The 27,955-nt window shown below is 41.9% G+C and overlaps 1 protein-coding gene across 1 annotated transcript in view; it reads right to left on the bottom strand.

The window, feature by feature from the left end:
• Positions 1-6,228: 6,228 nt before the first annotated feature.
• RYR2 (ryanodine receptor 2 (cardiac)) overlaps positions 6,229-27,955 on the bottom strand; it is a 592,347-nt gene continuing 570,620 nt past the window's right edge. The window contains exons 104-108 of the mRNA XM_011935762.1: positions 20,838-20,994; positions 11,832-11,896; positions 9,590-9,690; positions 8,674-8,725; positions 6,229-7,677 (exon numbers count right to left, since the gene is read on the bottom strand). Coding sequence (XP_011791152.1) covers positions 7,582-7,677; positions 8,674-8,725; positions 9,590-9,690; positions 11,832-11,896; positions 20,838-20,994 — 471 coding nt within the window. The 3' untranslated portion in view covers positions 6,229-7,581. The remainder of the gene's footprint in view (positions 7,678-8,673; positions 8,726-9,589; positions 9,691-11,831; positions 11,897-20,837; positions 20,995-27,955) is intronic.

The following is a 27,955-nucleotide window of genomic DNA, read 5'->3' as shown; positions in this document are numbered from 1 at the left end:
ATACTGACTATTTTGTCTGTCAACTTCTGCACTGTTTTATGACCTTTAGCTTCCTTGGGTTGGGTTTCAGCATACTCTTGTAGCTCAATAATCTTCCTTTCACTCCATATTCTGAATTCTAGTTCTGTCATTTCAGCCATCTCAGCCTATTTCAAAGCTTTTGCTGGAAAAGTGATGTGGTTGTCTGGAAGAAAGAAGCCACTCTGGCTTTTTGAATTGTCAGGATTCTTGTACTGATTCATTCTCATTTTGTGGGCTTATCTACCTTCAGTCTTTGAGGTTGCTGACCTATGGATGGTTTTTTTTTTCTTTTATCCTCTCTCATGAATTTGAGGATTTGATTGTGGTATAATAAGGTGGATTCGGCCAATTGGCTTCATTTCTGGAAGATATTTAGGGTGCCAGCACTCAGCTCCCAACTACTAAACTGCTGTACCTTATCTCTGGGGGACTTGTATTGGGGCCCCAGATTGTTCTCTGGCTCCTTGGAGTTAGAAATCCTCTGTGCTTGGGGGGCCAAGGTGCTCCTAGACCACTGATCACTATACTCTGAAGGGTGTTGTCAGTCAAAATGTTTCATAGTATGGTGACAGCAGAATCTATCCTTGTAGCAGCAGTTGCAATACTCGTGGGTGCCAGGGTGCTAGCGGGTTCTGGGGTGCCTGCCTCCCTGCAGGCACTCACCAGAGTGGTGGAGACAACCCAGTTGGGGGGGCCTCTGCGGGCAACTATGTGTGCAGTGGCAGTAGAGGTGGTCTTAGCTCAGGGGGAGGGCACTGGTGGACCCAAGTCCGGGCGGCCCCTCTGTGCCCTGCAAACAGGAGTGGTCGCTCAGGGATCTGGGAGGGTATGCTGTTCTCTGCACCATGTTAGCACAATGGTAAGGTGATGATGGGACTGGCTGGCTCTATGCCCAGCAAAGCTTTATCTGCAATGACAGATGATGAAGGTGGGAGGGCAGACTGCACTCCTGTGTGCTTGGCAGGGCAAGGAAGGCAAAACCTGCCCACAAAGACATGTGCCAGCAAGGAGATGTGAGAAGTTGCCTTGGGCCTAGGGGAAGCCGCAGTGTGGGGAGAGGGTCCCTATGGGGACCCTCCTCTAGGATCCACCCTGCTGGAGCTCTCCACTGCTCAGGCAAGTCTGCCAGTACAGAAGTTATGATGCTAGCCCCCAGGGCACCTAAGACTGCCCTGCAAGCAGGCATGGCCAGGCTGGGGCCCCAGGAGAGGCCAGCAGACCAAGGGGTGCTCAGGTCGATCTGGCCCTCTATGATGAGCAAGACTGCCCTGCCGAGTTCAGATCAGACAGCTCCCCTAGGGCTAAAGTCTCCTATGGGAGCAAGCCATGCCTAGGGGGATGGCCGTCCCTGGTTGTGCTCTGCTACAAACGCTCCTGCACCAAACCCTCTGGGCTGCACCTCAGCTGGCTTGCTGCCCTTACCACTTCTCTAAGCAGCTCTCCCTGCTAACTTGAGTGTTCATGGTGGTCAAGGGGTCTCCTCCTGCTGGGGTCCTGGAGGCCTGTGGCGAGAATGGATTGCTCCTTGCCAGTTCAACTGACCCATTTCCCTGGAGCCGTTGGGGACCAGGAATGAGTTCCAGTGTACAGTAGCCCCATGCAGCGTTCCCAGCTTTCTCCCCTTCAGCCCAGCTTCTGTGTCTTCCCCCCGTCCACTCTGGGTGCCCTCCCTCTGAAGATCTGTTAAGAGCACACCTGTCATCTGGATCCCTGGGTGGGAGCTGTTCCCTCTGGCTGCCTCCAGATGACTTTTATGCATCTAAACTGAGCATGCTTTCTGTAATACTGAAAAGTTACGGTGCAGCTTGTACTTAAACACCTCTCATGGGAACACTAAACCATCCAAAGTGGCCTAGCCTACTCTTGGGCAGAAGTATTAGAACACCATGGTAAAATTGGGTAAAAGTTATCTTTTTATTGCTTCTAACAAATGGTTGTATCAATTCTTGGAACAAAATTGAAACTTTTTTTTTTTTTTTCTGAAATGTCTTTGGGAACTTGTATTTTTTAAATTTGAGCAGACCGTCTATATTTCTTTTTATACAAATAATTGTACCATTCTCTTTGTTGGAGGAAATAGAAGTAGATGATAGTACTTTTTGTTCTGTGATATGTTAGCATTATTCCATATTATCCAAACTTAGCAGCTACTTTTTCCCTGTCACTCATTTTTTATTGTTAAACATCTAAAACATATAAAAAGCCAAAGAAAAATCACGTGAGGGACACTTGCCTCAGACTCAAACCTCTTGTGCCTCTTCAGATTTCACTGGTGCCACCTGCTTCCTGGGCTTCCAGCCACTGGTTCCACCTTCACTTCCTGCACCAGACATTCTTCATGGTCTGCCTGGGGCCGCCCAGTGTCTTGTCCTTGGCATGTTGGGCCCTTTGGATCCCCTTATATAGCCAGGCTGACCAGCTGCACCCAGGGTTTCTGGCTCTTCTGCTACTACCAGCCTTGGCTATAACTGCCTACTACAGGGTATGGATCCAGTATCCAGAATGAACTCCTAGAGGTCGGATGATTCCATCCAGCAGTTGGAGGGGGACTTGCTGTGCCTTGTGGTGACCTTTGACCAGTAAGAAATAAGAGATGGAAGACAAGTAGCAGATTCATTCCTATTCTTTCTCCCTCCCTTGGACGACTCCAAGACACTATTTCTCTTTACAGAATGCCTGGTGAAGCTCCAGCGTTCCGACCAGAGGCCCCTGCCAAACAGCTCTGTTGCTCTTCCTGGCTCGTGGTGGAGCAGCAGCTAGGGTGCTCATGCATTCATTAACATCGCTGCATGCCTTTCCCTGCACTGCTTTCTTCATACTTGCAGTTGTAGGGGCCCCAGTGAAGCATAATTATGTCAGTCTTTGCCTCAGGTTAGAGTCATGAAAACCCAAGCTAAGAGGGTACCTTGTAGACACTACATATGATAAACAGGGAACAATTCATTTCTTGTTTGTTATGCCAAGTATAGAATACAAACTCTTCTTTCTTCTTTGAGACAGAGTCTTGCTCTGTCACCCAGGCTGGAGTGCAGTGGTACAATCTCAGCTCACTGCAACCTCCGCCTCCTGGGTTCAAGGGATGCTCCTGTCTTAGCCTCCTGAGTAGCTGGGATTACAGGCATGTGCCACCATGCCCCGTTAATTTTTTACTTTTAGTAGAGACGGGAGTTTTGCCATGTTGGACAGGCTGGTGATCAAACTCCTGACCTTAAGTCATCCACCTGCCTCAGCCTCCCAAAATGTTGCAATTATAGGCTAAACTATTTCTGTGTGTGTAGCATTTAGCCTCAACTCATTCTGGAACTTACTCTTCATGACATTTTAATATGCAGGAATTCATTTCATAATTTATACTCTTTAAACAAAACCGTAAGAGTTTCTACCAGTTCCTCACTGGCTTAAAAAAAAAAAAAACAAAAAAAAACAACTTGCTTAATTGATTTTCTTCTACTTGCATGTAAAATAAAAGAATAAACTGACAGTAATTGGGTCATGAATTTTTACTGATATTGACAAGGGTTCTGTTTCATTCATCTTCATTTTGTGTAGGTGGGAGGCCCTATAGCTTGGCCATAATGTTAAAAGTTTAAGTGGATATTTCCAATTTCTCCTTCTGGCAATTAAGAGTCTCATCATTTCAAGGTCATCTATCATTCTTATTCTTGACATTACATCTGCCTAGATCTACATTTCTAAATTTACATGTAAAATATGATGTATATCTAATTTTTATAGATTTTTTAGTATGAGGCTCAACTGCAGGTAATTCAAATTATGTGGAACCACTTTTAGGTTTGGTCTTTTAAAAAAAAATTATAGTTTCTGCTTACACATCAATATAGTATTGCTCATGTTAGGATCATTACCTGTTATACTTTATGTTGTTAACCAGACCTATAAAAATATTCTTTTTTTGTGAATAAAAATTAAAAGGCCTATTTTAGCCGTGCTTAATGAAGATAGTATGCACATACATCAAGTTCATAGATTTCCAGGAAGAAAATAAATATAAAATTTATGAACATTTGGCATGCAGGGTTGGCATGGAACATATGGGCATGCAGGGTTGGTAGGTGAAACTCCATGGTTTTGCGAACATGAAACTTTAAGTATTTATTTTTAATTACCTGCTTTAGATTCACATTAGCCATAAAATTAAATTATACCATTTTAGATGAAAGGATACTGAACTTTGTTCTGTGAGAGATGTGTGCTATTAATATTTATGGCTATTAAAAAGCCCTGACTCCATCCATGCACTCCTATCAAGATTAGGATGCTATTGAACTAAGTGGCTATCACAGACATTTTTGAGTGCTGGGCAGAAATGTTATCAGGAAGGTGACAGTGAGGTCATTCTCTTCACAACACAATGGAGATTTATGAAATAATCTGGGGAATGTCTAACTGTTCAAGCCTGTTTCATGTCAAGTTTACCTGCATTCCATGTTTGGGTAAGTGTATTTTCAAAAAGTTCTCTTTCACTGTGCCCAGAGTAAATGAGGCACTCGCCACATACAGCCACCCAAACACCTTAACAACAGGTATCAAATTGGTATATTCACCCAGAAAATAGGAGCTTCAGAAAAATATGAACATTTCCCTGGTGAAGCAAGATAGTGAAAACATGTACAATTTTCCAAGATATAATTGTTACAAAGTATTTTCATTACAATATGACTTTTAAATGAGTTCTTGTGGGACTGAGAACAAACTGTCTCCTGCACACGAAAAATGACCATCTGAGGAGTACCAGTGGACATTGATGACCAGGGGCATTTGGAAAACTTCAACGTAAATTGTGAATATAAACTTATTTTATGGCATAGATGCAAAAGCTGTTTCTAAGGAAGAAAAGGAGAGGAACAGATGAAATAAGGACAGAATGAGGTCTCTAAGTGTTGTAGCTGAGAATAGGGATATGTGGGCATTCATTAGAATTTTTTGGGGGTGAATGTTTGAATATTGGTCTAGTATTTCTAAAAGGATTCCATTTCTTGACTTTGGGTCACGCAGTCCTGAGTTGAATTAGAGAAGTGGAGAGCTACATTGTGTTTGAGATTCACTGAGGCATTTCCTGGGGGAATTCATGCTGATAAAGAAAAGCTTCCTCTTCTCTTTGGAGGCCCTGAGAAGAGAAGGAAGAGGGGTCTTCCTCTAATGGTGGGCCAGTGAGGAGGCTGGCAAGTGTGACTTTCTCCAGTAACCAGCTCTGTTCCTTTCCTCTTTTTCCAACACTCATGTGTCCCAAATCCCAGCCCCTCTTTCTCTCAGAGTCCTTCTGCCACCTCCCAGAACTTTAGAGCTGGGCACCGTCAGGAGAGCCTATTTAAGAGCCTGCAAAATCTAGAGGCAGCTATGCATTTATTCAGTCACTCACCTCCCACCTGTACTGTTGCTTTGTGTCACCTCTGATTTGGGCTTTATAACTAGAACACCTGAATCTATCAGTGGACTTTATGTCCTGGAAAAATATTCATTCCTCTCCACTAGATGCTTGCTCTGCAGTGTTTCATGGCAAACGGCAGTGCACTCTTTGATGTTTTGTGGAGCTGACCTCATTTATTTTATTCAGAGTCTTCAGAGCATCAGATCACCTCCCTGAACAGGCTTGAAAATTCCTATGGTACAGCCAAGTTTATTCCTTTCCTCACATAAAAGTGATACCAGAAGACAAAGGCAAAATCTAGACACTAGCACTGTGATGTTGAGCTGGTAAGGTGTAAGATGACAGAGAAGTCACCGGTACCCACAGCAGTACTTTGCACACAGCAAATGTTCAATTGGTTTTTGAATGTTTAATACACCACATACTAGGGTACTGATTCTCTTTCATATTAAGACAGAAAATGAACTCCTATTATAGGAAATGAATTTGCCCTGAGCAAGGAAGAGCTTTCTAAAATGAGAGTTCTATAAGAATTAAATAATCTGGGAGATAAGCGACTTTTTTTGTTTCTGTCATTGGAGGTTTCAAGAGGTCTGCCCGATCCATATAACAGGGAAACGACAGGGGTAGGCCAGGTGCCTGGTGACTCTGAGGTCCCACAATGATATATACAACGGCAGTCTTAGAGGTGCCAGGAAATCTGACAGCGATAGTCTCAGTGCAGTGTTTGGGATTGTCCTATATCCACCTCAAGTTAGAAGCTCAAGATTTTATGAGTCCCAGTTGTAAGTTAAATGGAGAAAGAAGAGGATGAGAAAGTTAGTTAAGTAGTTTAATCAGAGCGGTTTTACAATTCTAAAATTAACAAGCAGACTTGTAATAAAAGAGCTCCAATGTTTGCAAAATGACCTTGTTTCCATTCTGAATCTGACTTTTTAATTGTAAAGGTTAGCATTACACGTAAAAGGACTCACAATGGAAAGAAATGGAGTGATGTATATCATCATCCGTGTTTTGTGATGCAACTGATGAAATCCCTGAATGGATATTGCTTCAGCTTTAATATTAAAAAATGACCTGACAAGAAGTCCTTAATCAACAAAACTGATCACAGGTGGCAGGTGGCTGAAAGAAAGAGAAAAGCCCAAAACTACTGTCAAGTTCATAACGTATCACATTGTTGGTGGATGACACTGGCTCCAGATATACAATTAAGCCCACGACACTTTATTACTATGAATATAATTATCAGGAAATTTCTCTCACGTTGATCAACTTGTTTCCGAAGGTTTTCTTTGTTCATTTAAACTTGCATAATAAACATGCAATGAATGGTTTCTTTTGAAAGTGTATTTTTTGCAGTCTTTTTGTTTTCATACAAAGATTTCATAAAGTTGCAATGTTGCATCAGAGCATTACCAAAATAATAGCAGGAGCATATGGTGGGGGCGGGGGGGGAGGGCAAATGTGAATTTAGCTGAATGAGAAGAGCCTCCTTTCGTCCTGAGACACCACCCGCTTTTTTTTTTTCTCTTTTTAAGGTGCAAACTGCTTTTCTTACCCTCCCCCACCAAAGAAAAGACTAAAGGAGAAAAAAAAAAAACCTCATAAAATCAATCTAAGAAAAGAAAGGTCGACATAAAGAAAATAAAGATGTTTTTTCATGCACGTATCTTCTGCATAGCTCAACCCACATATAGTAAGGCACTATTTCCCTTCGCAACTGGTGTCCATGGCAGTCTGTTAAGTGCTACAGTGCTCTGTGACCATTAGACAGCTTCCTTCCAGGATGGTGAAATAAAGAGGCCGGGTGAGTGTGGCTGCCACACGTCTCTGTGAAGGTCCCGTAGCTCGAGGAGACTCCAGGAGCCTCAGAAGAAAATCTGTCTGTGTGCGTTATGACAGTGTCCAGAATGGTTTTCTTTCCAGAATTCCTTTTTTTGTCTGAGTATGAATTTAGATTATTCTTCCATGTTTAGTCTCAACGTAAATACAGAAGGTGGTGGGGGGTGGGGAAACAGGTCTTCCGAAACAGAGTTTCGATGCTCCCAGAAAACACACAATGCTGGCAATTCACACAATCAGCAAAATGTTTCCAAGAGAGCAGAGAAATTGAGAGAGGGAGAGAAAGGGGTGGGGTTTTAGTTTTGAGAGGTGATTGGGGTCTGAGTTCAATTTAGCTGGTCTTCATACTGTTTCCGGAAACAATCCCCTGCTGGGAAAAATTCCCAACACCTTTCTTGATACATCTTCCAGACATAAGATTCCTGTAAAAGTCAAGGAAATGTATTAACATTTTCCCTTAAGTGTGTGCTAACAAAACATAAGGTAGAAACTCAATTTTGTTACCTATATCACACGGAATAGAGAAGTCCACATTCATTTAGATGGTTCCTAACTAACTATACCAGACCTTATTAACTTCTAGTAACAATCTTCATCCTCACCATAATAATGATTAAAAATATGTTGGCTGGGCACACTGGCTCACGCCTATGATCCCAGCATTTTGGGAGGCTGAGGTGGAAGGATCGCTTGAGCTCAGGCACTCAAGACCAGCCTGGGCAACATAACGAGATCTTGTCTGCACTAAAATTAAAAAAAAAAAAAAAAAAGCCAGGCGTGGTGGTGCATGCCTGTAGTTTCAGGTACTTGTGGGGCTGAAACAGGATGATTTATTGAGCCCAGGAAGTCAAGGCTGTAGTGAGCCCTGATCATGCCACTGCACTCCAGCCTTGGCAAAACAGCAAGACCTTGTCTCAAAAAATATATATGTATATGTGTGTGTGTATAAATACACATTTATGCTTTTGAGGGTTCTCTTAAAATATTGTATCCTTCAAATTCAAACTAACTGCACATTGGAAGAGAAACTTCAAATAGCTTAAATGCCTTAGACATTTAATATGCATTGTACATAATACTTTGAAGTTGATTGGAAATCATCTATCTGATTAAACAATCAAGAACATTATGCAATAATTAAGAACTCAATTTTTTAAAATAATGGAATTCAAAACTGAAATCCAGCATTTGCAGTTAGTAAAAGCTTATTGTTTTACATAAAATTAGTATAGAATTCTACTGTAACAAAGGCAATCTTTTCCATACTCATTCAACGTAACAGGAACTTTATATCAAGATACCACAACAAATATCTGAAAGTAATTCCATCCCTCACTGTTTAATGCACACATTTTGTTCTGATATTTAGAGCTTCTCTATAATTTTTTTCAGAAGATGATACCTAATAATTTACCTACCTGTCCTGTGTGTTCTGTTTCATCTTTGTTTATAAGATACATCAGAAAAAACCTACAGATGCAGAGAGACTGATCAGAAATGAACTGTATGGAAATATTAGGATAAACAGGGCATATTTAGATAAATTGTATGCTGCATTCAATTATGGCCAGCACAGAGAAAATACCACATGCAAATTTTTGGAAAAATTACAGCGTACCAGAAAGAGGAAAGGCTGTTGACCTGACTTTTCTGATCTGTTGCTATTTGACCCTAGAGGCTTCAAGTTAGGAATATACACATTGGTTGGAATCAAATCAACACGGATGAATTAGAACTGAAGACTAGCTTAAGGAGAAGTTTTAATTTACTGATCAAGTTCCACTGATTTTTTCCCTATAATGCTACTCGGCATCTCTTCTGTTTGTTACTACAATTGGGTCCAAAAATGAGTAAGAATAGCATTTTACCAAACTATAGTTTTGGCTAATCTCGAGTAATGGAAAGATTTCTATGTATTAATATGTTTTGAAATGCAGCTTTTAAGTTGGTATCCAACAGTGCCTGTCGAGATCTGAAAGTCCTCTTAAGATCTGTAAGAAGAAAAACGGAGACTCGCCTCTTCCTGGGAAGCAGCCTGGGAAATCTTATCTAAAATGAGAAACATGACCAAGACTCGCAGAGAGGCTCTGCTCCTCCCTGTCCACCTCTTCATTTCAAATTCTAGAAAATATCATTTACATGAAGAGCTGCAACTTAACTTCTTAAGTCAACCTACTCCAGAGGAAAAGAGAGCCATTAGCTGTTGGTCTTTCTCTGAAAGCATCTGCAGCAATTGTTTTTTAAACAAGAAACAAAAACCTCTCTATTCTGAGATGGGCGGGGACTGGTGGCGGCTACTGGAGAGGTGGAAGATTCTGAAACAGGCACACTCACAAGTAATTAGCCAAGTTGTGCTCCTGTAAAGTGTGGGTTTCAAAGCCATGTGGCACTGTGTCGAAGTAATCATTGCCTATCCCACAGATGAAGCATTTGGTCTAGAAAACAAAGGGAAACATTAACGTCAGAGTTCAGAAAGCAAAACAAAAGGAAAACACAACTTGCCATGGAGGGGCAGCTATTATTTGGTTCACTCCATACACGTCAGAGATCATCACATGGAGGCTGTGCCAAGCCCACAAATATAAATAGAACTGTCTCTGTAACTATATCTTGGTGTTGGCTTAAATGACACAGGTACCAGCAGCAATAAGTAGCAGATGCAGACAGGGAACAAGAGGATGATGATGATGATGGCTGCAAAGCAACGTCTCTTCCTTTCTCTAGCCTAGGTGAAAATGTCCAGGCTTAGTGATCAACTCTTGTTCATGACACTGACTAACGTTATCTAAGCAGGATTAGCTGTGTCCTCAACTGAAACTACAAACTTAGTACCCACCCACCCGAAGTCTGATGACCAAGGGGGAAAAGGTACAGATTACTTTCCTTTAGAAAAGGCCAAATCAAATATCAAGCTATGAGGCATCCCATCTACAATTCAGTGAGGGTCTGCCAGGTGCTGTGCTAGGTACAGAATTAGCCAGTGGATGTGTATGGAGAACAACTTTTGACTCTAGGGACCAGGTTCCTGGTCTTCTTGGTTCCACTTTCTCTGGACCATGCCTCTCCTAAGCAGCCTGTAGAGAGGCACCTGCTTAGGTCCGCCCCTTGCAGACAGGCCTGGTCCACAAAACCCAAGGAGAAGCAGACCCCCTATTTTATTATTGGAATTGCATATGTATCATTTCAAATGTATTCAATAATTGTCCCATGTGACTCTGGTGTTCATCTTTCCCTGCCAGTTGTAAGCTGTTTTATGCCATCTGAAGCATGTTTATGAGGTCCTGTATTTTAGGAACTACAATCAAGATGATTATCATAGTGTATAAAATTCTTCCTGCCTTATTGATCCCTATCTGCTGACAGCTGATAGGCCACATTGAGCAATTGGGGAGAATAATCGATCAGGTCTTCATACCACTGCAATGATGTCTCTTCCATTGAACTGGTTCAAATCACACTCATCAGCTTTACTGATGAACCTGTTCTTCCTCTGGGTTACCTGTGTCAGCTAAGTATGCCACCATCCCTCTGGTGGCTAATGCCTGAAACCTGGATAACCCCTTGCTTGCTCCATCCTCTCCATCCTCTGCATTTGACCAATCACCAAGTCCCTCACTGAGGATGCAGGAACTAGATGGATTCAGGCAGTACTTGCCCAACTCCCAAGTGACACCTCGTTAGCAAAAGCTTCAGAGTCTCCCACCTGGAAAATGCTGACAGTCCACTTCCCTGTCCCTGTTCTTGCCAGTTTCTAGTTCATGCCTCACATTTTAAACCACAGTGATCTTTTTAAAATGGTAATCTGATCATCTGGCTGCCCTGCCTAAAGCCCGTTTCTTGTTTCCCACAGCCCATATACTAAACTGTAAATTTCTCAAATGGGTGATTAGGTTCTTCATTCACTGGTCTTCCTCTCCGGCCTCGTCCTCAGAATTTAATCTGCATCTGGTAGCACTGAGGCTGCTAAGAAAAAAACCTGCACATCAAATTCCCTAACATCAGTCTTGGTATATAATTTCGGGTGGCGATGGGCTCAAAGATCCCATTGTGAATGGTACCCCTGGAGATGTCCATGGTGTGGGAGAAGGGGGGTGGGAGGTGGCCCAAACTGTCCTCCTCTCTCCTTATCAAACCCACAGACTTCCATAGTCTTCAGACCTCAGCTCAGACATCCCTTCTTCTAGGAAATTCCCTGACCATCCAGGAATGAATCAGATACCAGCCCTGGAGACCCTAGCACTCAGGGTTTTACTCCTATAAAGGACACACCACACTGCTCTGTAATCATCTGTTTACTTGTCATTGAATCTTTGGTTTTGAATGAATAGTCTCCTCACTTCTGGAGGGAAAGGATGGTGTCCTATTGCTGTTTGCATGCACGTGGGGTCCACCACGGTTTCAGCCGACCATGCTGTTCAACTATATGTATTGCTTGAATGGAAAACAGACTAGTGAAACCATGAGTTGTGCCCTTTCCCCTCCTCCTTCCCACATTCATGATTCTCTTGATAAAGGCAGTAAGGAAAACCAGGGCCCACGACAACAAAAAGGCTGAGTCATGAATGGAGAAGCTTACCTCCATGTCTTCTTTGACTTGTTCCTGTTGGTCTCTTAGTTCTCCAAAAGCATCGATAATTAGACCTGGTGTTAAATAAAAACACTATTTAATCTTTATCAAGCAATGAATAATTCAGTTCCTTGGCTAATCCCCTCAGGGAAAGGGGAGATGTACAACTACTTTGCAAAATGCTCAGAACATGGTAAATGTGACTACATATCCGATACTCTTAGGAGAAAGGAGGCGGTGTTCTCTCCTTGGGGGCAGAAGTACGTGCAGTTACTGGGACATATGCTCACTGAAAGAGTGTTTTAAAATGAAATGACAGCAGGAAAAACCTTTTGTTAACTTGGCATATACAGATGTTATTACATACTTCATGCTGAAAAAGAGCAGCTGAGGTTTATGAGTAAGTACAGAAAGCTCCACTAATAAGATTTTTCAAGTACTAATGTAGAAATAAAACATGACCACTTAAACGAAGAAATTTGCCTCAAGTCACTTTTTTTTTTTTTTTTGAGACAGTCTTGCTCTGTAACCCAGGCTGGAGTGCAGTGATGCGATCACAGCTCACTGCAGCCTCAACCTCATGGGCTCAGTGATCCTCCTGCCTCAGCTTCCCAAGTAGCTGGCATTACAGGTGCATACCACCACACCCTGCTAATTTCTGTTTGTAGAGACAGAGTTTCATCATGTTGACCAGACTGGTCTCGAACTCCTGGGCTCAAGTGATCCCCTGGCCTCAGCTTCCCAAAGTGTTAGGATTATAGGCATGAGCCAGGTGCCAGGCCTCAAATCACTTTTTTTCACAAGTCCCTTATAAGTAAGCTTCCATAATTTCATTGACTGTGGCAATCAGAAACACTGCGTTGATTTAAGCTCCTTTTCCTTCCTGAGACCTGCTGGCTTCACACTTTCTTCCAAGTTATCTTATAACTTTGCCCTCTTAGAAAACATGTTATTTTTACACTCACTAAGAGCACAATGAATGAATTATGAGTCCCTTAAACTTGTCCATGGTACTTTACTAAAAAATATTGTCATTTGATGTCTGTGGACTTTAGATTGTCACATTTACAGACATTTAATTCAAGCCAGGATAAATGTGTTAAGCAGAAAAGATACATGGCATTTCTGAGAGAGAAAGCACCACACTCCAAGTTGCCCAGAAGTAAAAGGAAGAACTAGTGGGTCAATACAACACTGTGGTTGCAAGGGGTCTGGATCCAGATTGTCTGGGTATAGATGGATTCCAGCCCTGTTTAGCTGTGCACTTCGGCCAAGTTCCTTAGACTGATTGTGGCTCAGTTACTTCACACAGAAAAGCACCATTCTCATAAGGTCGGTGAAATGGTAAAATTAGTTAATACATGTGCTTGGCAGATAGTAGGTACTCAACAATGATACTATTAATAGCTTTATAGTTATTTATAAAGCACTGACTATGCATCGGTATTACACAGGGTACTTGAATGTATGTCCTTTTTTAATTATACTTTAAGTTCTGGGGTACATGTGCAGAATGTGCAGATTTGTTACACAGGCATACATGTGCTATGGTGGTTTTTGCTGCACCCATCAACTCATTATCCACATTAGGTATTTCTCCTAATGCTATCCTGACCCCCCAGCAGGTCCTGGTGTGTGATGCCCCACTGTGTCCATGTGTTCTCATTGTTCAACTCCCACTTGTGAGTGAGAACATGTGGTGTTTGTTTTCTGTTCTTGTGTTAGTTTGCCGAGAATGATGGTTTCCAGCTTCATCCATGTCCCTGCAAAGGACATGAACTCATCCTTTTTTATGGCTGCATAGTATTCCATGGTGTATATGTGGCACTTTTTAAAATCTAGTCTATCACTGATAGGCATTTGGGTTGGTTCCAAGTCTGCTATTGTGAACAGCACCACAATAAAAACACGTGTACATGTGTTTTTATAGTAGAATGATTTATAATTCTTTGGGTATATACCCAGTGATGCAATTGCTGGGTGAAATGGTATTGCTAGTTCTAGATCCTTGAAAAATTGCCACAGTGTCTTCTACAATGGTTGAACTAATTTCCACTCCCACAAACAATGTAAAAGTGTTCCTATTTCTGCACATCATCTTCAGCATCTGTTGTTTCCTGACTTTTTAATGATTGCCATTTTAACTGGCATAAAATGGTATCTCATTGTGGTTTTGATTTGCATTTCTTCAATGACAAGTGATGAGCTTTTATTCATGTTTGTTGGCTGCATAAATGTCTTTTGAGAAGTGTCTGTTCATATCCTTCACCCATTTTGATGGGGCTGTTTGTTTAATTCTTGTAAAGTTGTTTAAGTTCTTTGTAGATTCTGGATATTAGCTGTATATCAGATGGAGAGACAGCAAAAAATTTTCTCCCATTATGTAGGTTGCCTGTTCACTCTGATGATAGCTTCTTTTGCTGTGCAGAAGCTCTTTAGTTTAATTAGATCCCATTTGTCAATTTTGGCTTTTGTTGCCATTGCTTTTGGTGTTTTAGTAATGAAGTCTTTGCCCATGCCTATGTCCTGAATGGTATTACCTAGGTTTTTTCTAGGGATTTTATGGTTTTAGGTCTTATATTTAAGTCTTTAATCCGTCTTGAGTTAATTTTTGTATAAGTTGTAAGGAAGGAATCCAGTTTCAGCTTTCTGCCTATGGCTAGCCAGTTTTCCCAACACCATTTATTAAATGGGGAATCCTTTCCCCAGTGCTTCTTTTTGTCAGGTTTGTCAAAGATCAGATAGTTGTAGATGTTTAGTGTTATTTCTGAGGCCTCTGTTTTGTTCCATTGTTCTAGATATCTGTTTTGGTACCAGTACCATGCTGTTTTTGGTACTGTAGCTTTGTAGTAAATTTTGAAGTCAGGTAGTGTGATGCCTCCAGCTTTGTTTTTTCTGCTTAGGATTGTCTTGGCTATGTGGGCTCTTTTTTGGTTCCATATGAAATTTAAAGTAGTTTTTTTTCCAATTCTGTGAAGAAAGTTAATGGTAGCTTGATGGGGATAGCATTGAATTTATAAATTACTATGGGCAGTATGGACATTTTCACTATATTGATTCTTCCTATCCATGAGTATGGAATGTTTTACCATTTGTTTGTGTCTTCTCTTACTTCCTTGAGTGGTAGTTTGTAGTTCTCTTTGAAGAGGTCCTTCACATCCCTTGAAAGTTGTATTCCTAGGTATTCTATTCTCTTTGTAGCAATTGTGAATGGGAGTTCACTCATGATTTGGCTGTTTGTCTATTACTGGTGTATAGGAATGCTTGTGATTTTTGCACATTGATTTTGTATCCTATGACTTTACTGAAGTTGCTTATCGGTGTAAGGAGATTTTGGGCTGAGATGATGGGATTTTCCAAATATACAATCATGTCATCTGCAAACAGACAATTTGACTTTCTCTCTTACTAACTGAATATCCTTTATTTCTTTGTTTTACCTGATTGCCCTGGCCAGAACTTCCAACACTATGTTGAATAGGAGTGGTGACAGAGGGCATTCTTGTCTTGTGCCAGTTTTCAAAGGGAATGCTTCCAGTTTTTGGCCATTCAGTATGATATTGGCTGTGGGTTTGTCATAAATAGCTCTCATTATTTTGAGATACCTTCCATCAATACCTAGTTTATCGAGAGTTTTCAGCATGAAGGGCTGTTGAAGTTTGTTGAAGGCCTTTTCTGCATCTATTGAGATAATCATGTGGTTTTTGTCATTGGTTCTGTTTATGTGATGGATTACATTTATTGACTTGCATATGTTGAACCAGCCTTGCATCCCAGGGGATAAGCTTTTTGATGTGCTGCTGGATTTGGTTTGCCAGTTATTTATTGAGGTTTTTGCACTGATGTTCATCAGGGATATTGCCCTGAAGTTTTCTTTTTTTGTTGTGTTTCTGCCAGGTTTTGGTATCAGGATGATTCTGGTCTCATAAAATGAGTTAGGGAGAATTCCCTCTTTTTCTATTGTTGGGAATAATTTCAGAAGGAATGGTACCAGCTCCTCTTTGTACCTCTAGTAGAATTCAGTTGTGAATCCGTCAGGTCCTGGACTTTTTTGGTTGGTAGGCTATTAATTACTGCCTCAATTTCAGAACTTGTTATTGATCTATTCAGGGATTCAGCTTCTTCCTGGTTTAGTCTTGGGAGGGTGTATGTGTCCAGGAATTTACCCATTTCTTCTAGATTTTCTAGTTTATTTGCGTAGAGATGTTTATAGTATTCTCTGATGGTAGTTTGTATATGTATGGGATCAGCGATGATATCCGCTTTATAATTTTGTATTACATCTGTTTGAGTCTTCTCTCTTTTCTTCTTTATTAGTCTAGCTAGTGATCTATCTATTTTGTTGATCTTTTCAAAAAACCAGCTCCTAGACCCACTGATTTTTTTTGAAGGGTTTTTCCTTTCTCTATCTCCTTCAGTTCTGCAGTGATCTTAGTTATTTCTTACTTTTTTTTTTTTTTTTTTTTTGAGATGGAGTCTTGCTCTGTCACCCAGGCTGGAGTGCAGTGGCACGATCTTGATTCACTGTCTTAGTTATTACTTGTCTTCTGCTAGCTTTTGAATTTGTTTGCTCTTGCTTCTCTAGTTCTTTTAATTGTGATGTTAGGGTGTCAATTTTGATCTTTCCTGCTTTCTCTTGTGGGCATTTAGTGCTATAAATTTCCCTCCACACACTGCTTTATATGTGTCCCAGAGATTCTGGCACGTTGTGTCTTTGTTCTTATCAGTATCAAAGAACATCTGTATTTCTGCCTTAATTTCATTTCTTACCCAGTAGTCATTCAGCAGCAGGTATCAAAGAACATCTGTATTTCTGCCTTAATTTTATTACTTACCCAGTAGCCATTCGGGAGCAGGTTTTTCAGTTTCCACGTAGTTGTGCGATTTTAAGTGAGTTTCTTAATCCTGAGTTCTAATTTGATTGCACTGTGGTCTGAGAGACACTTTGTGAGGATTTCCATTCTTTTGCATTTGCTGAGTAGCATTTTGCTTCCAATTATGTGGTCAATTTTAGAATAAGTGTGAATTGGTACTGAGAAGAATGCATATTTTGTTGATTTCGGGTGGAGAGTTCTGTAGATGTCTGTTAGGTCTGCTTGGTCCAGAGGTGAGTTCAAGTCCTGGATATCCTTGCTAATTTTCTCTCATTGATCTAATATTGACAGTGGGGTGTTAAAGTCTCTCACTATTATTGTGGGGAGTCTAAGTCTCTTTGTAGGTCTCTAAGAACTTGTTTTATGAATCTGGGTGCTCCTGTATTGGGTGCATATATATTCAGGATAGTTAGCTCTTCTTGTTGCATTGATCCCTTTACCATATGTAATGTCCTTCTTTGTCTCTTTTGACTTTTGTTGGTTTAAAATCTGTTTTATCTGAGACTAGAATTACAATCCTTGCTATTTTTTCTTTCCATTTGCTTGGTAAATATTCCTCCATCCCTTTATTTTGAGCCCATGTGTGTCTTTGCACATGAGATGGGTCTCCTGAATACAGCACATTGATGGGTCTTGACTCTATCCAATTTGCCAGTCTGTGTCTTTTAATTTGGGCATTTAGCCTGTTTATATTTAAGGTTAATATTGTTATGTGTAAATTTGATCCTGTCATTATGATGCTAGCTGGTTATTTTTCCCGTTAGTTCATGCAGTTTCTTCATAGTGTCAATGGTCTTTACAATTTGGTATGTTTTTGCAGTGGCTGGTACCGGTTGTTCCTTTCCATTTTTAGTGCTTCCTTCAGGAGCTCTTGTAAGGCAGGCCTGCTGGTGACAAAATCTCTCAGCGTTTGCTTGTCTTTAAAGGATTTTATTTCTCCTTCGCTTATGAAGCTTAGTTTGGCTGGATGTGAAATTCTGAGTTGAATATTCTTTCCTTTAAGAATGTTGAATATTTGCCCCCACTCTCTTCTGGCTTGCAGGGTTTTTACAGCGAGATCTGCTGTTAGTCTGATGGGCTTCCCTTTGTGGGTAACCCGACCTTTCTCTCTGGCTGCCCTTAACATTTTTTCCTTCATTGCAACCTTGGTGAATCTGACCATTATGTGTCTTGGGGTTGCTCTTCTCAAGGAGTATCTTTGTGGTGTTCTCTGGATTTCCTGAATTTGAATGTTGGTCTGCCTTGCTAGGTTGGGGAAGTTCTCCTGGATAATATCCTGAAGGGTGTTTTCCAACTTGGTTCCATTCTCCCATCACTTTCAGGTACACCAGTCAAACGTATATTTGGTCTTTTCACATAGTCCCATATTTCCTGAAGGATTTGTTCATTTCTTTTCACTCTTTTTTCTCTAATCTTGTCTTCTCACTTTATTTCATTGAGTTCACCTTCAATCTCTGATATCCTTTCTTCTGCTTGATGGATTCAGCTATTGGTACTTGTGTATGCTTCACGAAGTTCTCATGCTGTGTTTTTCAGCTCCATCAGGTCATTTATGTTCTCCTCTAAACTGGTTATTCTAGTTTAGCAATTTCTCTAACCTTTTTTCAAAGTTCTCAGCTTCCTTGCATTGGGTTAGAAAATGCTCCGTTAGCTCGGAGGAGTTTGTTATTACTCACCTTTTGAAGCTTACTTCTGTCATTTTGTCAAACTCATTCTCCATCCAGTTTTGTTCCCTTGCTGGCGAGAAGTTGTGATATTTGGAGAGAAGAGGCGTTCCAGTTTTTGGAATTTTCAGCCTTGGTGTGCTGGTTTCTCCCCATCTCCATGGATTTATCTACCTTTGGTCTTTGATGTTGGTGACCTTCGGATGGAGTCTCTTGAGTGCATGTCCTTTTTGTTGATGTTGATACTATTCCTTTCTGTTTGTTAGTTTTCCTTCTAACAGGCCCCTCTGCTGCAGGTCTGCTGGAGTTTGCTGGAGGTCCACTCCAGACCCTGTCTGCCTGGGTATCACCAGTGGAGGCTGCAGAACAGCAAAGATTGCTGCATGTTCCTTCCTCTGGAAGCTTCTTCCCAGAGGCGCACCCACCAAATGTCAGCCCGAGCTTTCCTGTATGAGGTGTCTGTTGGCCCGAGTCAGGATACATGGGGGTCAGGGACCCACTTCAGGAGGCAGTCTGTCCCTTATTAGAGCTGGAACACTATGCTGGGAGATCTGCTGCTGTCTTCACAGCTGTCAGGCAGGGTCATTTAAGTCTGTTGAAGCTGCACCGACAGCCACCCCTTCCCCCAGGTGCTCTGTCCCAGGGAGATGGGGGTTTTATCTGTAAGTACCTGACTGTGGTTGCTGTCTCTTTTTTCAGAGAGGAGGAAAACCTAGAGAGGCAGTCTGGCCGCAATGGCCTTGCTGAGCTGCAGTGGGCTCCACCCAATTGGAACTCCCCATTGGCTTTGTTTACATTGTGAGGATAAAACTGCTTACTCATGCCTCAGCAATGGCAGATGGCCCTCCCCCGACCAAGCTGGCGCAACCGAGGTCAACCTCATACCACTGTGCTAGCAGCGAGAATTTCAAGCCAGTGGGTCTTTGCTTGCTGGGGTCCGTGGGGGTGGGACCTGCTGAGCCAGACCACTTGGCTCCCTGGCTTCAGATCTCTTTCTGGGGCAGTGAATGGTTCTGTCTCGCTGGTGTCCCAGGTGCCACTGGGGTACGAAAAAAACTTCTGCAGCTAGCTTGGTACCTGCCCAAACAACCACCCAGTTTTGTGCTTGAAACCCAGGGCCCTGGTGGCGTAGGCAGTGGAGGGTATTTACTGGTCTGCTGGTTGCTAAGACTGTGGGAAAAGCACGGAATCTGGGCTGGAGTGCACCATTCCTCCCAGTCCAGTCTCTCACGGTTTCCCTTGGCTACGGGAGGGAAATTCCCCAACCCCTTGTGCTTCCCAGGTGAGGTGACACCCCACCCTGCTTCTGCTCACCCTCTGTGGGCTGCACCCATTGTCCAACCAGTCCCAGGGAGATGAACTGGGTACCTTGGGTGGAAATGCAGAAATCACCGCCTTCTGCATTGATCTTGCTGGGAACTGCAGTCTGGAGCTGGTCCTATTTGGCCATCTTGCCAGCTACCCTCCTTTTTTTTTTTTTTTTTTTTTTGGAGATGGAGTTTCGCTCGTCACCCAGGCTGGAATGCAATGGTGCGACCTCTGCTCACTGCAACCTCCTCCTCCTAGGTTCAAGTGATTCTTCTGCCTCAGCCTCCCAAGTAGTGGGATTATAGGTTCATACCACCACATCAGGCTAATTTTTGTATTTTTAGTAGAGACACGGTTTCACCAGGTTGGCCAGGCTGGTCTTGAACTCCTGACCTCAAGTGATCCACCTGCCTCAGCCTCTCAAAGTGTTGGGATTGCAGGCGTGAGCCACCGTGCCTGGCCTGTATGTCATTTTAAAAATTCTCAACAACCATAGGGCTTAGAAGTTGGTGGTGGTGGTGGGTTTGTGTGTGTGTGTGGTTTATGAAATGAGTTTCGTTCTTCTTGCCCAGGCTGGAGTGCAATGATGTGATCTCAGCTCACCACAACCTCCACCTCCTGGGTTCAAGCAGTTCTCCTGCCTCAGCCTCTCAGGTAGCTGGGATTACAGGCGTGTGCCACCACACCTGGCTAGTTTTGTATTTTTAATAGAGATGGGGTTTCACCATGTTGGTCAGGCTGGGCTCGAGCTCCTGACCTCAAGTGATCCACCTGCCTCAGCCTCCCAAAGTCCTTGGATTATAGGCATGAGCCACTGCACCCAGCTGGCTTAGAAGTTTAAAGGGTTAAATGGCTCATCCACCCAAGATTGTAAAGCTGGGGTTCATGTGTCTGAAACCCAGAGGTGAGAATCAAACCAAGGAAAGTGCCCTTTCCATTATGTTATTTGGAAGAAGACAAAATAACACTGTATCTTCCGTTCATACCAGGGTTCCATGCTGCTTTACCTTTTCCCCTGTAGACTGCATGATGAAGAAATACTGAAAGGAAAAGTTTGATTTGGCTTTGCCAGGAAACACTTGATGTTATTACCCTACCTTGAATATTAACTTCAGCAATATGTGGCTCAAATTCTAGATGTTATCAGCTTCAGCGAGGATGACACTTACCTTGTATTATGGCCAAGAGAATGACAATAACAAAGAAGAAGAAAGTGATGTCAAAGATGATTCGATAGATCTCATATTCGTCTCCTGCTGGGTCTTCGATTTCATCCCCGATCCCTCCTCCAGCACGAACTCCAACATACATGTGGAACATATAGCACTGGAAAAAAGACATGGTATCACTTCTTGGAGGGACATTACCCATTTTTATTCTCAACAAACCCGAGTTCTCTCTGTAGTTCCTAATCCTCACTCTGGAAGTGAGAATTATTGCATTCTATATTGCCTCTTTTTGTTTCCATATTTGTAGCTGTGAAGCAAACACTTGGCTTTTGCATGTTGCTGTCTTTTAAACAAAAGTGTATACTGCATACTCTACCTAGCACTTTCTCTCTCACTTTGGAGAAAATGGAAAATTTTCTAGTATCTTGTGTCTTGTATCTAGTATCTTGGCTCCGAACGGTCTGTTCTAATGAGGTAATCATATTATGAACACAGTAAGGGACATACAACTATATTGCATTGTTCAGTTATTTTGGACATAACAGACATTGGAAAGGTGAGGTAGTAAGATGGAATCTTAGAAATTAAGCTAGAAGAAAACATACTAACGCCCTCCCCTCACCTAGTATACCTGAAATACGATGCTGAAATTCTTTTCTACTTTAATATCTACAATAAAAAAGAGAGGAGACCTGAGGAAGAAATAGCATCTTATTGTTTAAACCCTAAAACATCAAAGCCACCAACAAATACAGCTGCCTGTGCCTACTGCTAAAATACGAGGGGTTCATTAAAGGGCATTTTAGGGCAGTGTTCTCAGCCTCTGCACCAGTGACATTTTTGGCTGGAGAATTCTTTGGGCAGGGGCTATCCTGTGCACTGTACGCTATTTTAAAAAGAGCCCTTGATCTCTACCCCCTTAGATACCAATAGCACCCTACCTCATAGTGACAATAACAGATATCTCCAGATACCAAATGTCCTGGGGGGCGGGAGCGGTGGGGGGTAGTGAGGAATGAAGTCATGCTGGATTGAGAGTCACTGGCTTGGAGCATCCAGTATTTTATCCTCATTTAAGCTAAGTCCAAACTCCTTTATCAGGCCCTTGAATTTAGCCACACTCACCTTTCCTAAAAACCTCCCTCTCCGCTCTCTCCACTCTCCTTATACCTCCTCCAAATGAACTATTCCTGATTCCAGATCTTTGCTCGTACATTCTCATTCTCTTGCAATAGCCTTTTCCATTCTTACCCCATTCCTACTCATCCTTTGGGCCTAAATTAATAATCCTTCCTCTGAGATTTTCTTAGACTGTCCCAGATACCTTGACTTAATGGATGTGTCACCCATCAATTCAAAACCTAGTTAGTTGCTGCTGACCAGAACAAAGGGGACAAAAGCCTCAACACAGAAACACCACACTCTTCTGCTTCTCTTCATTTCTGGCCATTGCTTCCCAGTCTCCTTTGCCAAATCTTCCTCATCTCCCTGTGGCTTCATGAACAATTGCTCCAGGACTGGGTTCTTTGACCTTTTTACTTCTAGGACACTCCCTTGGGGGAACCTTCCTGGTTTCATGGCTTTAAGTTTCATCTCTGTGCCAATTACACTCATTTCTATTTCCAGCCTGGACCTTTTTCTTGAATTCCACACTTGGATATCCAGCTTGCTTGTTTTTTTGTTGTCTATTTCATTCCCCTAGGACTGACTGCATTCCAACAAGAAATGCTTTGGTTATTACTCTGTTGCCAGTGCCTTACTATGAGCACATGGTAAGTCCTCAAATCATTTGTGGGATGAATGAGGAGTGAGACCTGCTGTTTTCACAGAGCCTTCACTGCCTCAACCCACAGATCTCACATTCTCAGGACGCTTGAAAAAGCACAATGTGTAGGCAAAGAGCGGCCAACAAGGTGATACCAAAATGCTCACAGTTCAACTGTGAGTTCAACAGCTGATGGATCTGTCAGATGCAGAGGAGAAAAAGTCTCCTGGGTTAGATGGCTGCAATTTAGGGAACAGAATTAAATGTGTAAAAATTTGGAAATTTAAATTTCCAAATTTAAATTTGGAAACGTTTTATCAGCCTGGCATACAAGGATGAGATTGGGCACGTTCAGGGTGGTATGGTCGTCGACTCAGCCTGTCATATAATAAACAGCATTACAAGGCCAGCTCAGCCAGTGCCCACCAAAAATCTGGTCTGGAGCCCAGGTTAGGGGTCTCTTTTGCAGAAAGGCCCAGGAGATCCTTAGAGCCAGATTAGCCTGATGGGGTCTAAGCCTAACCTCATCTCAGAGCCTCCTGGATGTGGCAACCTTCTGGGTTCCTGGTACTACCTACTGAATCAATCTCTGGAAGTAAAATCTTACAGACCATCCATCACTTAAAAAAAAAATCCTGAAGCCACTGCTGTAGTTTCTCAAAGCTTGGTGCTTGAAACTGCTAATAGTGAATCTGTGAGAAGGGGAAACTATTTTCACCATATCCTGAGGCATACTGTTTGCATTTGTTTTACCACACATTTCTTATTTTTATTAAGTAAGAATTGGATTGCCTTTTTTTTTTTTTTTTTTTTTCTTTTTTTTTTTTTTTTGATGGAGTATTGCTCTGTCTCCCAGGCTAGAGTACAATGGGGTGTTCTCCGCTCACTGCAACCTCCGCCTCCTGGGTTCAAGCGATTCTCCTGCCTCAGCCACCTGAGTAGCTGAGATTACAGGTGCCTGCCACCATGCCCAGCTAATTTTTGTATTTTTAGTAGGGATGGGGTTTCGCCATGTCGGCCAGACTGGTCTCGAACTCCTGACCTCAGGTGATCTGCCTGCCTTGGCCTCCCAAAGTGCTCGGATTACAGGCATGAGTCACCACGCCCAGCCTGGATTCCTTTTCTCCAAATCTGTGTCTTCATTTGTATTTAATTGTGACTACAGGAAATCAATAAAGAGTAGTTAAATGCAGCTTCTTTCCCCTTTAGTTAGACCATCTTTCCCATTGCTCATGTTTCCTTGACTTCACAAGTAGCTTTGTGCTTGCATCTCCCCTCCGGGGATTTCTCTGAGGACTCAGTTTGGATAGTATACCTGGCTCTGGACTGGTACTCCTCCATGTCAAGTTCTGGTCCCTTGGGTCCCCATTCCAATCCCCACAGTGAGCCAACAGTGGATTGTGCAGTTCCCAGTCCAGGTCTTGGAATGTCCTAGCTCTCCATCCCTGCTTGTTTGAGGAACTGTGTGTGACAGCACTAGTGGCTGAGATCACCCAGCAACTGATGGATGATCTGATCATCCATCAGTTCCTCTTGGTGATTCCTGCTGACCAAGATTCTTGGTCTTGTACTTGGGAGTCGTTGGGTCTTGGGTTATAATTTGGCTTCCCATATAGGTGTTTGTCTAGGGAAGATACAACTTCTGGCATGAATTCTTAATGAGTAGCATGTTGGTATTCTGACTCACACATCAGACTTATGTAATACTGGTTAATGTGAGTCTGTCCCCAAAAGGATGATTCACTTGTAGTTTCTAGACATGTAATGTTGAAGATAGGACCATGGAATGAGCCTAAATTACCAAGGAAAATGTTTCCTTCTTTGTAGATCCCTTGTCAGTCATCTAACCAACCTTTCCTGGAAATACCCTTCCTCACTGCTGTCCTTCAATTTACATCAGCTTTATGCACTGTGATGAAGGGATGCCAGCAGAGATCAACAGTGGACTTAACAGTCATGCTGAAAAGACAGTCTTGTGCATTTGATTATTTAGGCTTAATAAATTACCACATTTAAAAAGAATAAAATGTACAGTTCACCTGTGGGATGTTGATACTGATTTTCCCAGCCTCATCCTTTACTACCTGGTCAGCCCTAGACAATTGTATGTAGTTGGCTGTGGTGTTGGAATAGGAGGTATGTGGTGAATAACTTCTAATACATGGCTGTCAGACTGTCAGCTACCAAATTATCCTGCTGCAACTGAAAATCCTTTTATCCACCTTTCTTTTCATAGAATCAGCCTAAACCTGATAATGAGGGCTGGAAGTGGAAAGAAGTAATTCTGTGAGACAAAAAGATAAGCTTCTTTCAGACAATCTGAGTAATGAGTTAGGAAGGTGCCTGGTCCTACAAAAATTGAGAAGAGGAAGTTGTTGATTCCTAAGACATTATAGTCTGCGGCTTCCCTCCCTCATCCATCTCCTAAACGGGTTCATTCTGAGGTGGATCATAGTTTCTATTGGTTTTAGGGAACACTAAGGGTCAGCTGCTGGTGAAAATCCTTATGAGGCCTTCATCTTGAAAAAAAAAAAAGGAAAAATGAGGAAAGAATTTGGAGAGAGAGAGAACTAGAGAGACAGATTATTTGTTGGGAAGGTAGGGTAAAATAAGTGACGACAATTAAGTAAGGTAATTTAGAACAATTACACAAGTAAGTTTATTTCCCTAGGAGTATGCTTTTCATCTTAATCACCTGGAAAGCTATTTTTCCCCAAGTCTTGACACCTTCCCTGCAGCCTCTGGTTCGGGGGTCCCTCTCTGTCTGAGAAGAACATTCTCTTTTATGTCAAGTCAGTCTCCCTGGCTATCTAGTGACAATCATCTTTTTACCTTGGACTTTACATCATTTTTCACTTTTCCCTCCTATGTTCTTGTAGAGGTTCAAGTTCTATCAGGATACTGCTGGTTTAATTAGATTCTCAGGCTCAAAATATCCTAATCTGGAAAAAAAAAAAAAATCCCCGTGTGACTTGTCTATAACACTGCAGCTATGGCACCACCTACTGTAAATTATGAAAAACAGAAGGGCGAGTTGCCTACTTGCAAAACCTCAGATGTTCTCTCTCAGATCCACAGAAAACAACAAAGAAACTCAGGATGAAGTGAATACAATGTGACATGAGTGAGGAAAATTTATCTCAAGAGAGAATATAGACATCACCCTGTGAAAGGAAATGTTCAAGAGACTGTCATAAAGAAAGGATGATCTTTGGAGAACTAAATTAAAGAAACTAAATCTTTCTGTTTCCTATTCTGTGCTGCTTTCTTGCTGGCAGGCTGGTTTTAATAAGCCTCTACTTTGAAAGCGCACTACTGTAAGTCATCAGTTATATTTTAAATTTTGTTGGCTTTTTAAAGAAGCCCCTGCACAAGTACTAGTAAGAAGCAAATCAAAAGCAAGTGTTTGGACACTACAATTGGAATGTCAATCTAGGTAATGTGGCCTCCGTTCCCATGTGGGAGTTTTTAGGGACAATCACTGGGATATGAGCTTGTGGAACGCTCCACAGACTCCTGTCTGGTTTGACTGGTTGGCAGCAGCACGTCATTGTGAATGAGCTAGGGATGAAAAAGTGACTTGTGTCTTGGAACTGAGTTTTTTCTTGCAGGGAGGAAACATCTAAGACATATACTCACCCCAGTCAAAGACAAGATAGTAAGTTTATTGTTATGTGTAGAAATATAAAAACCTACAACAAAGCTGGTCATAAATAGTCTTACTCATGAGGACAGAAATCCCTCAAACTGAAGAAAATCTAGGCTCTAGTTAAGTCCATAGTTCAAAACATCAACAGGTCATATTTCCTCACTGGAACCAAGTTTCTCTGTCTTCTGTATTCATGCCCCATGAAACTGGGCAAAATCAACCAGGTGAAGGCAGTTGTCTTCCTAAGCAAAATTAACAAAAGTAATGGAAATGCATGCTGAGAGTGAGGTTCAAAATGTAGTTGTCTAAGGATCCTATGATTACAACTTGAATGGGGTCAACTATGATGGCTGCATAATGAAAGGAGAGACCAGGATGTTGCCGGGGTCTCCCTGTGGTATAAAAGGGAGATCTAAAGTCATATATTGTTCTCACTACCTGACACAGGTCACTGAATGTCACGATCTGAAATCATTCCTATTTTTCTATTAATTTTTAGCAATTCTCTGAGCATCATACTCTTTAGGAATACATGACCTAAGTGAACTTTCTGCCCTGAGGCTGGTAGATTTTGAGATTTATACATTTTGTCAGGTGTTTGTCTGTCCTAGAATAGTACTAAGTTTCTTGGAAGTCACTGCAGGCAATGTACCTGCTGCTGCTACCTTCTGCGTCGTGCCATGTAGCCTTTCCTGGCCTCCCACTCCCCTCCTGCCTTCAGGGTCACAGGGTAGAGAGGCTCTGAGCATGGCTGATATTAAAGGCAGCACGTGGGAGAGGAGATGAAGGATCTTTGACACATCTTCAGTCCTAGGCCTGGAATGAATGAATAGGTGTGGGAGGAGGGGCAAAGTGTTGCATGTTAGTGACTCTGATGAGAGTCATCACTAGTAACGGGTCAGTCTTATTGCAGTGAATCCAGTTTTCTTACAGTTGCTGTTAAGTTTTTTTTAAAAAAACTTATAAATTTTTCTCTGCTTTGCAGTGTGAGAAAAGCAGCAACAGGAAGGATAGGAGATGGTTTTAAGAAGCAGATAGGTGGGCCAAATCAGGGGGTGATAGGCAGTCAGGGAAGAGGCTCCAGGCAAGGTGCATGAATTATTCGTCCAGCAATTAATCAGAGAAGAAAAGTATCAAAGGTAAGTATTGCATCTCAGTCATGCCAACTTATGATGACTAAAATGGATCTCAAGTATTAAGGCACATAAATTGTGTCCATATCAATATCTTCCACTCTAGTATGATGTGACATTAAAAAGTTATTTTTATTTCCCTGTCTAGTAGCCATCTAAAGCAACTTCTCAGTTGCAATATTTGAGCAGTGATGTTGAATCCACTATTTTTGTATAGTATATTAAATGTTCTGTATGTAACAGGAATACTGATCCACAAGGTTTTCCAAAACTTCTGGAATTTCTGGGGCATTCTTTCCTTGGAAGATTCTAGGAAAAAGAATGAGCTTAGCAGAATTGCTATAAAGATGCTTACCATGCAAGTTCCATGAGGGCAGGGACTGTACTTACTCAGACCTTTTCCTTAACAAGTGCCTGGTATAAAAACATCACTCAAATTAGTAACAGAAGCATTAATGAAGTTACTATCTGTGAGGTAGTGTAACTTAGAGTACTGGTTGAAGAGTATCACCTCTTCCTAACTGTGTGACTTATGACAAGTTACTCAAACTCTTGCTAGCTCAGTTTCCTC

The sequence above is a fragment of the Colobus angolensis genome, unplaced genomic scaffold, assembly GCF_000951035.1.
Source record: "Colobus angolensis palliatus isolate OR3802 unplaced genomic scaffold, Cang.pa_1.0 Scaffold148, whole genome shotgun sequence".
Classification (NCBI taxonomy): Eukaryota; Metazoa; Chordata; class Mammalia; order Primates; family Cercopithecidae; genus Colobus; species Colobus angolensis.
This window is presented reverse-complemented; position numbering and strand designations above follow the sequence as displayed.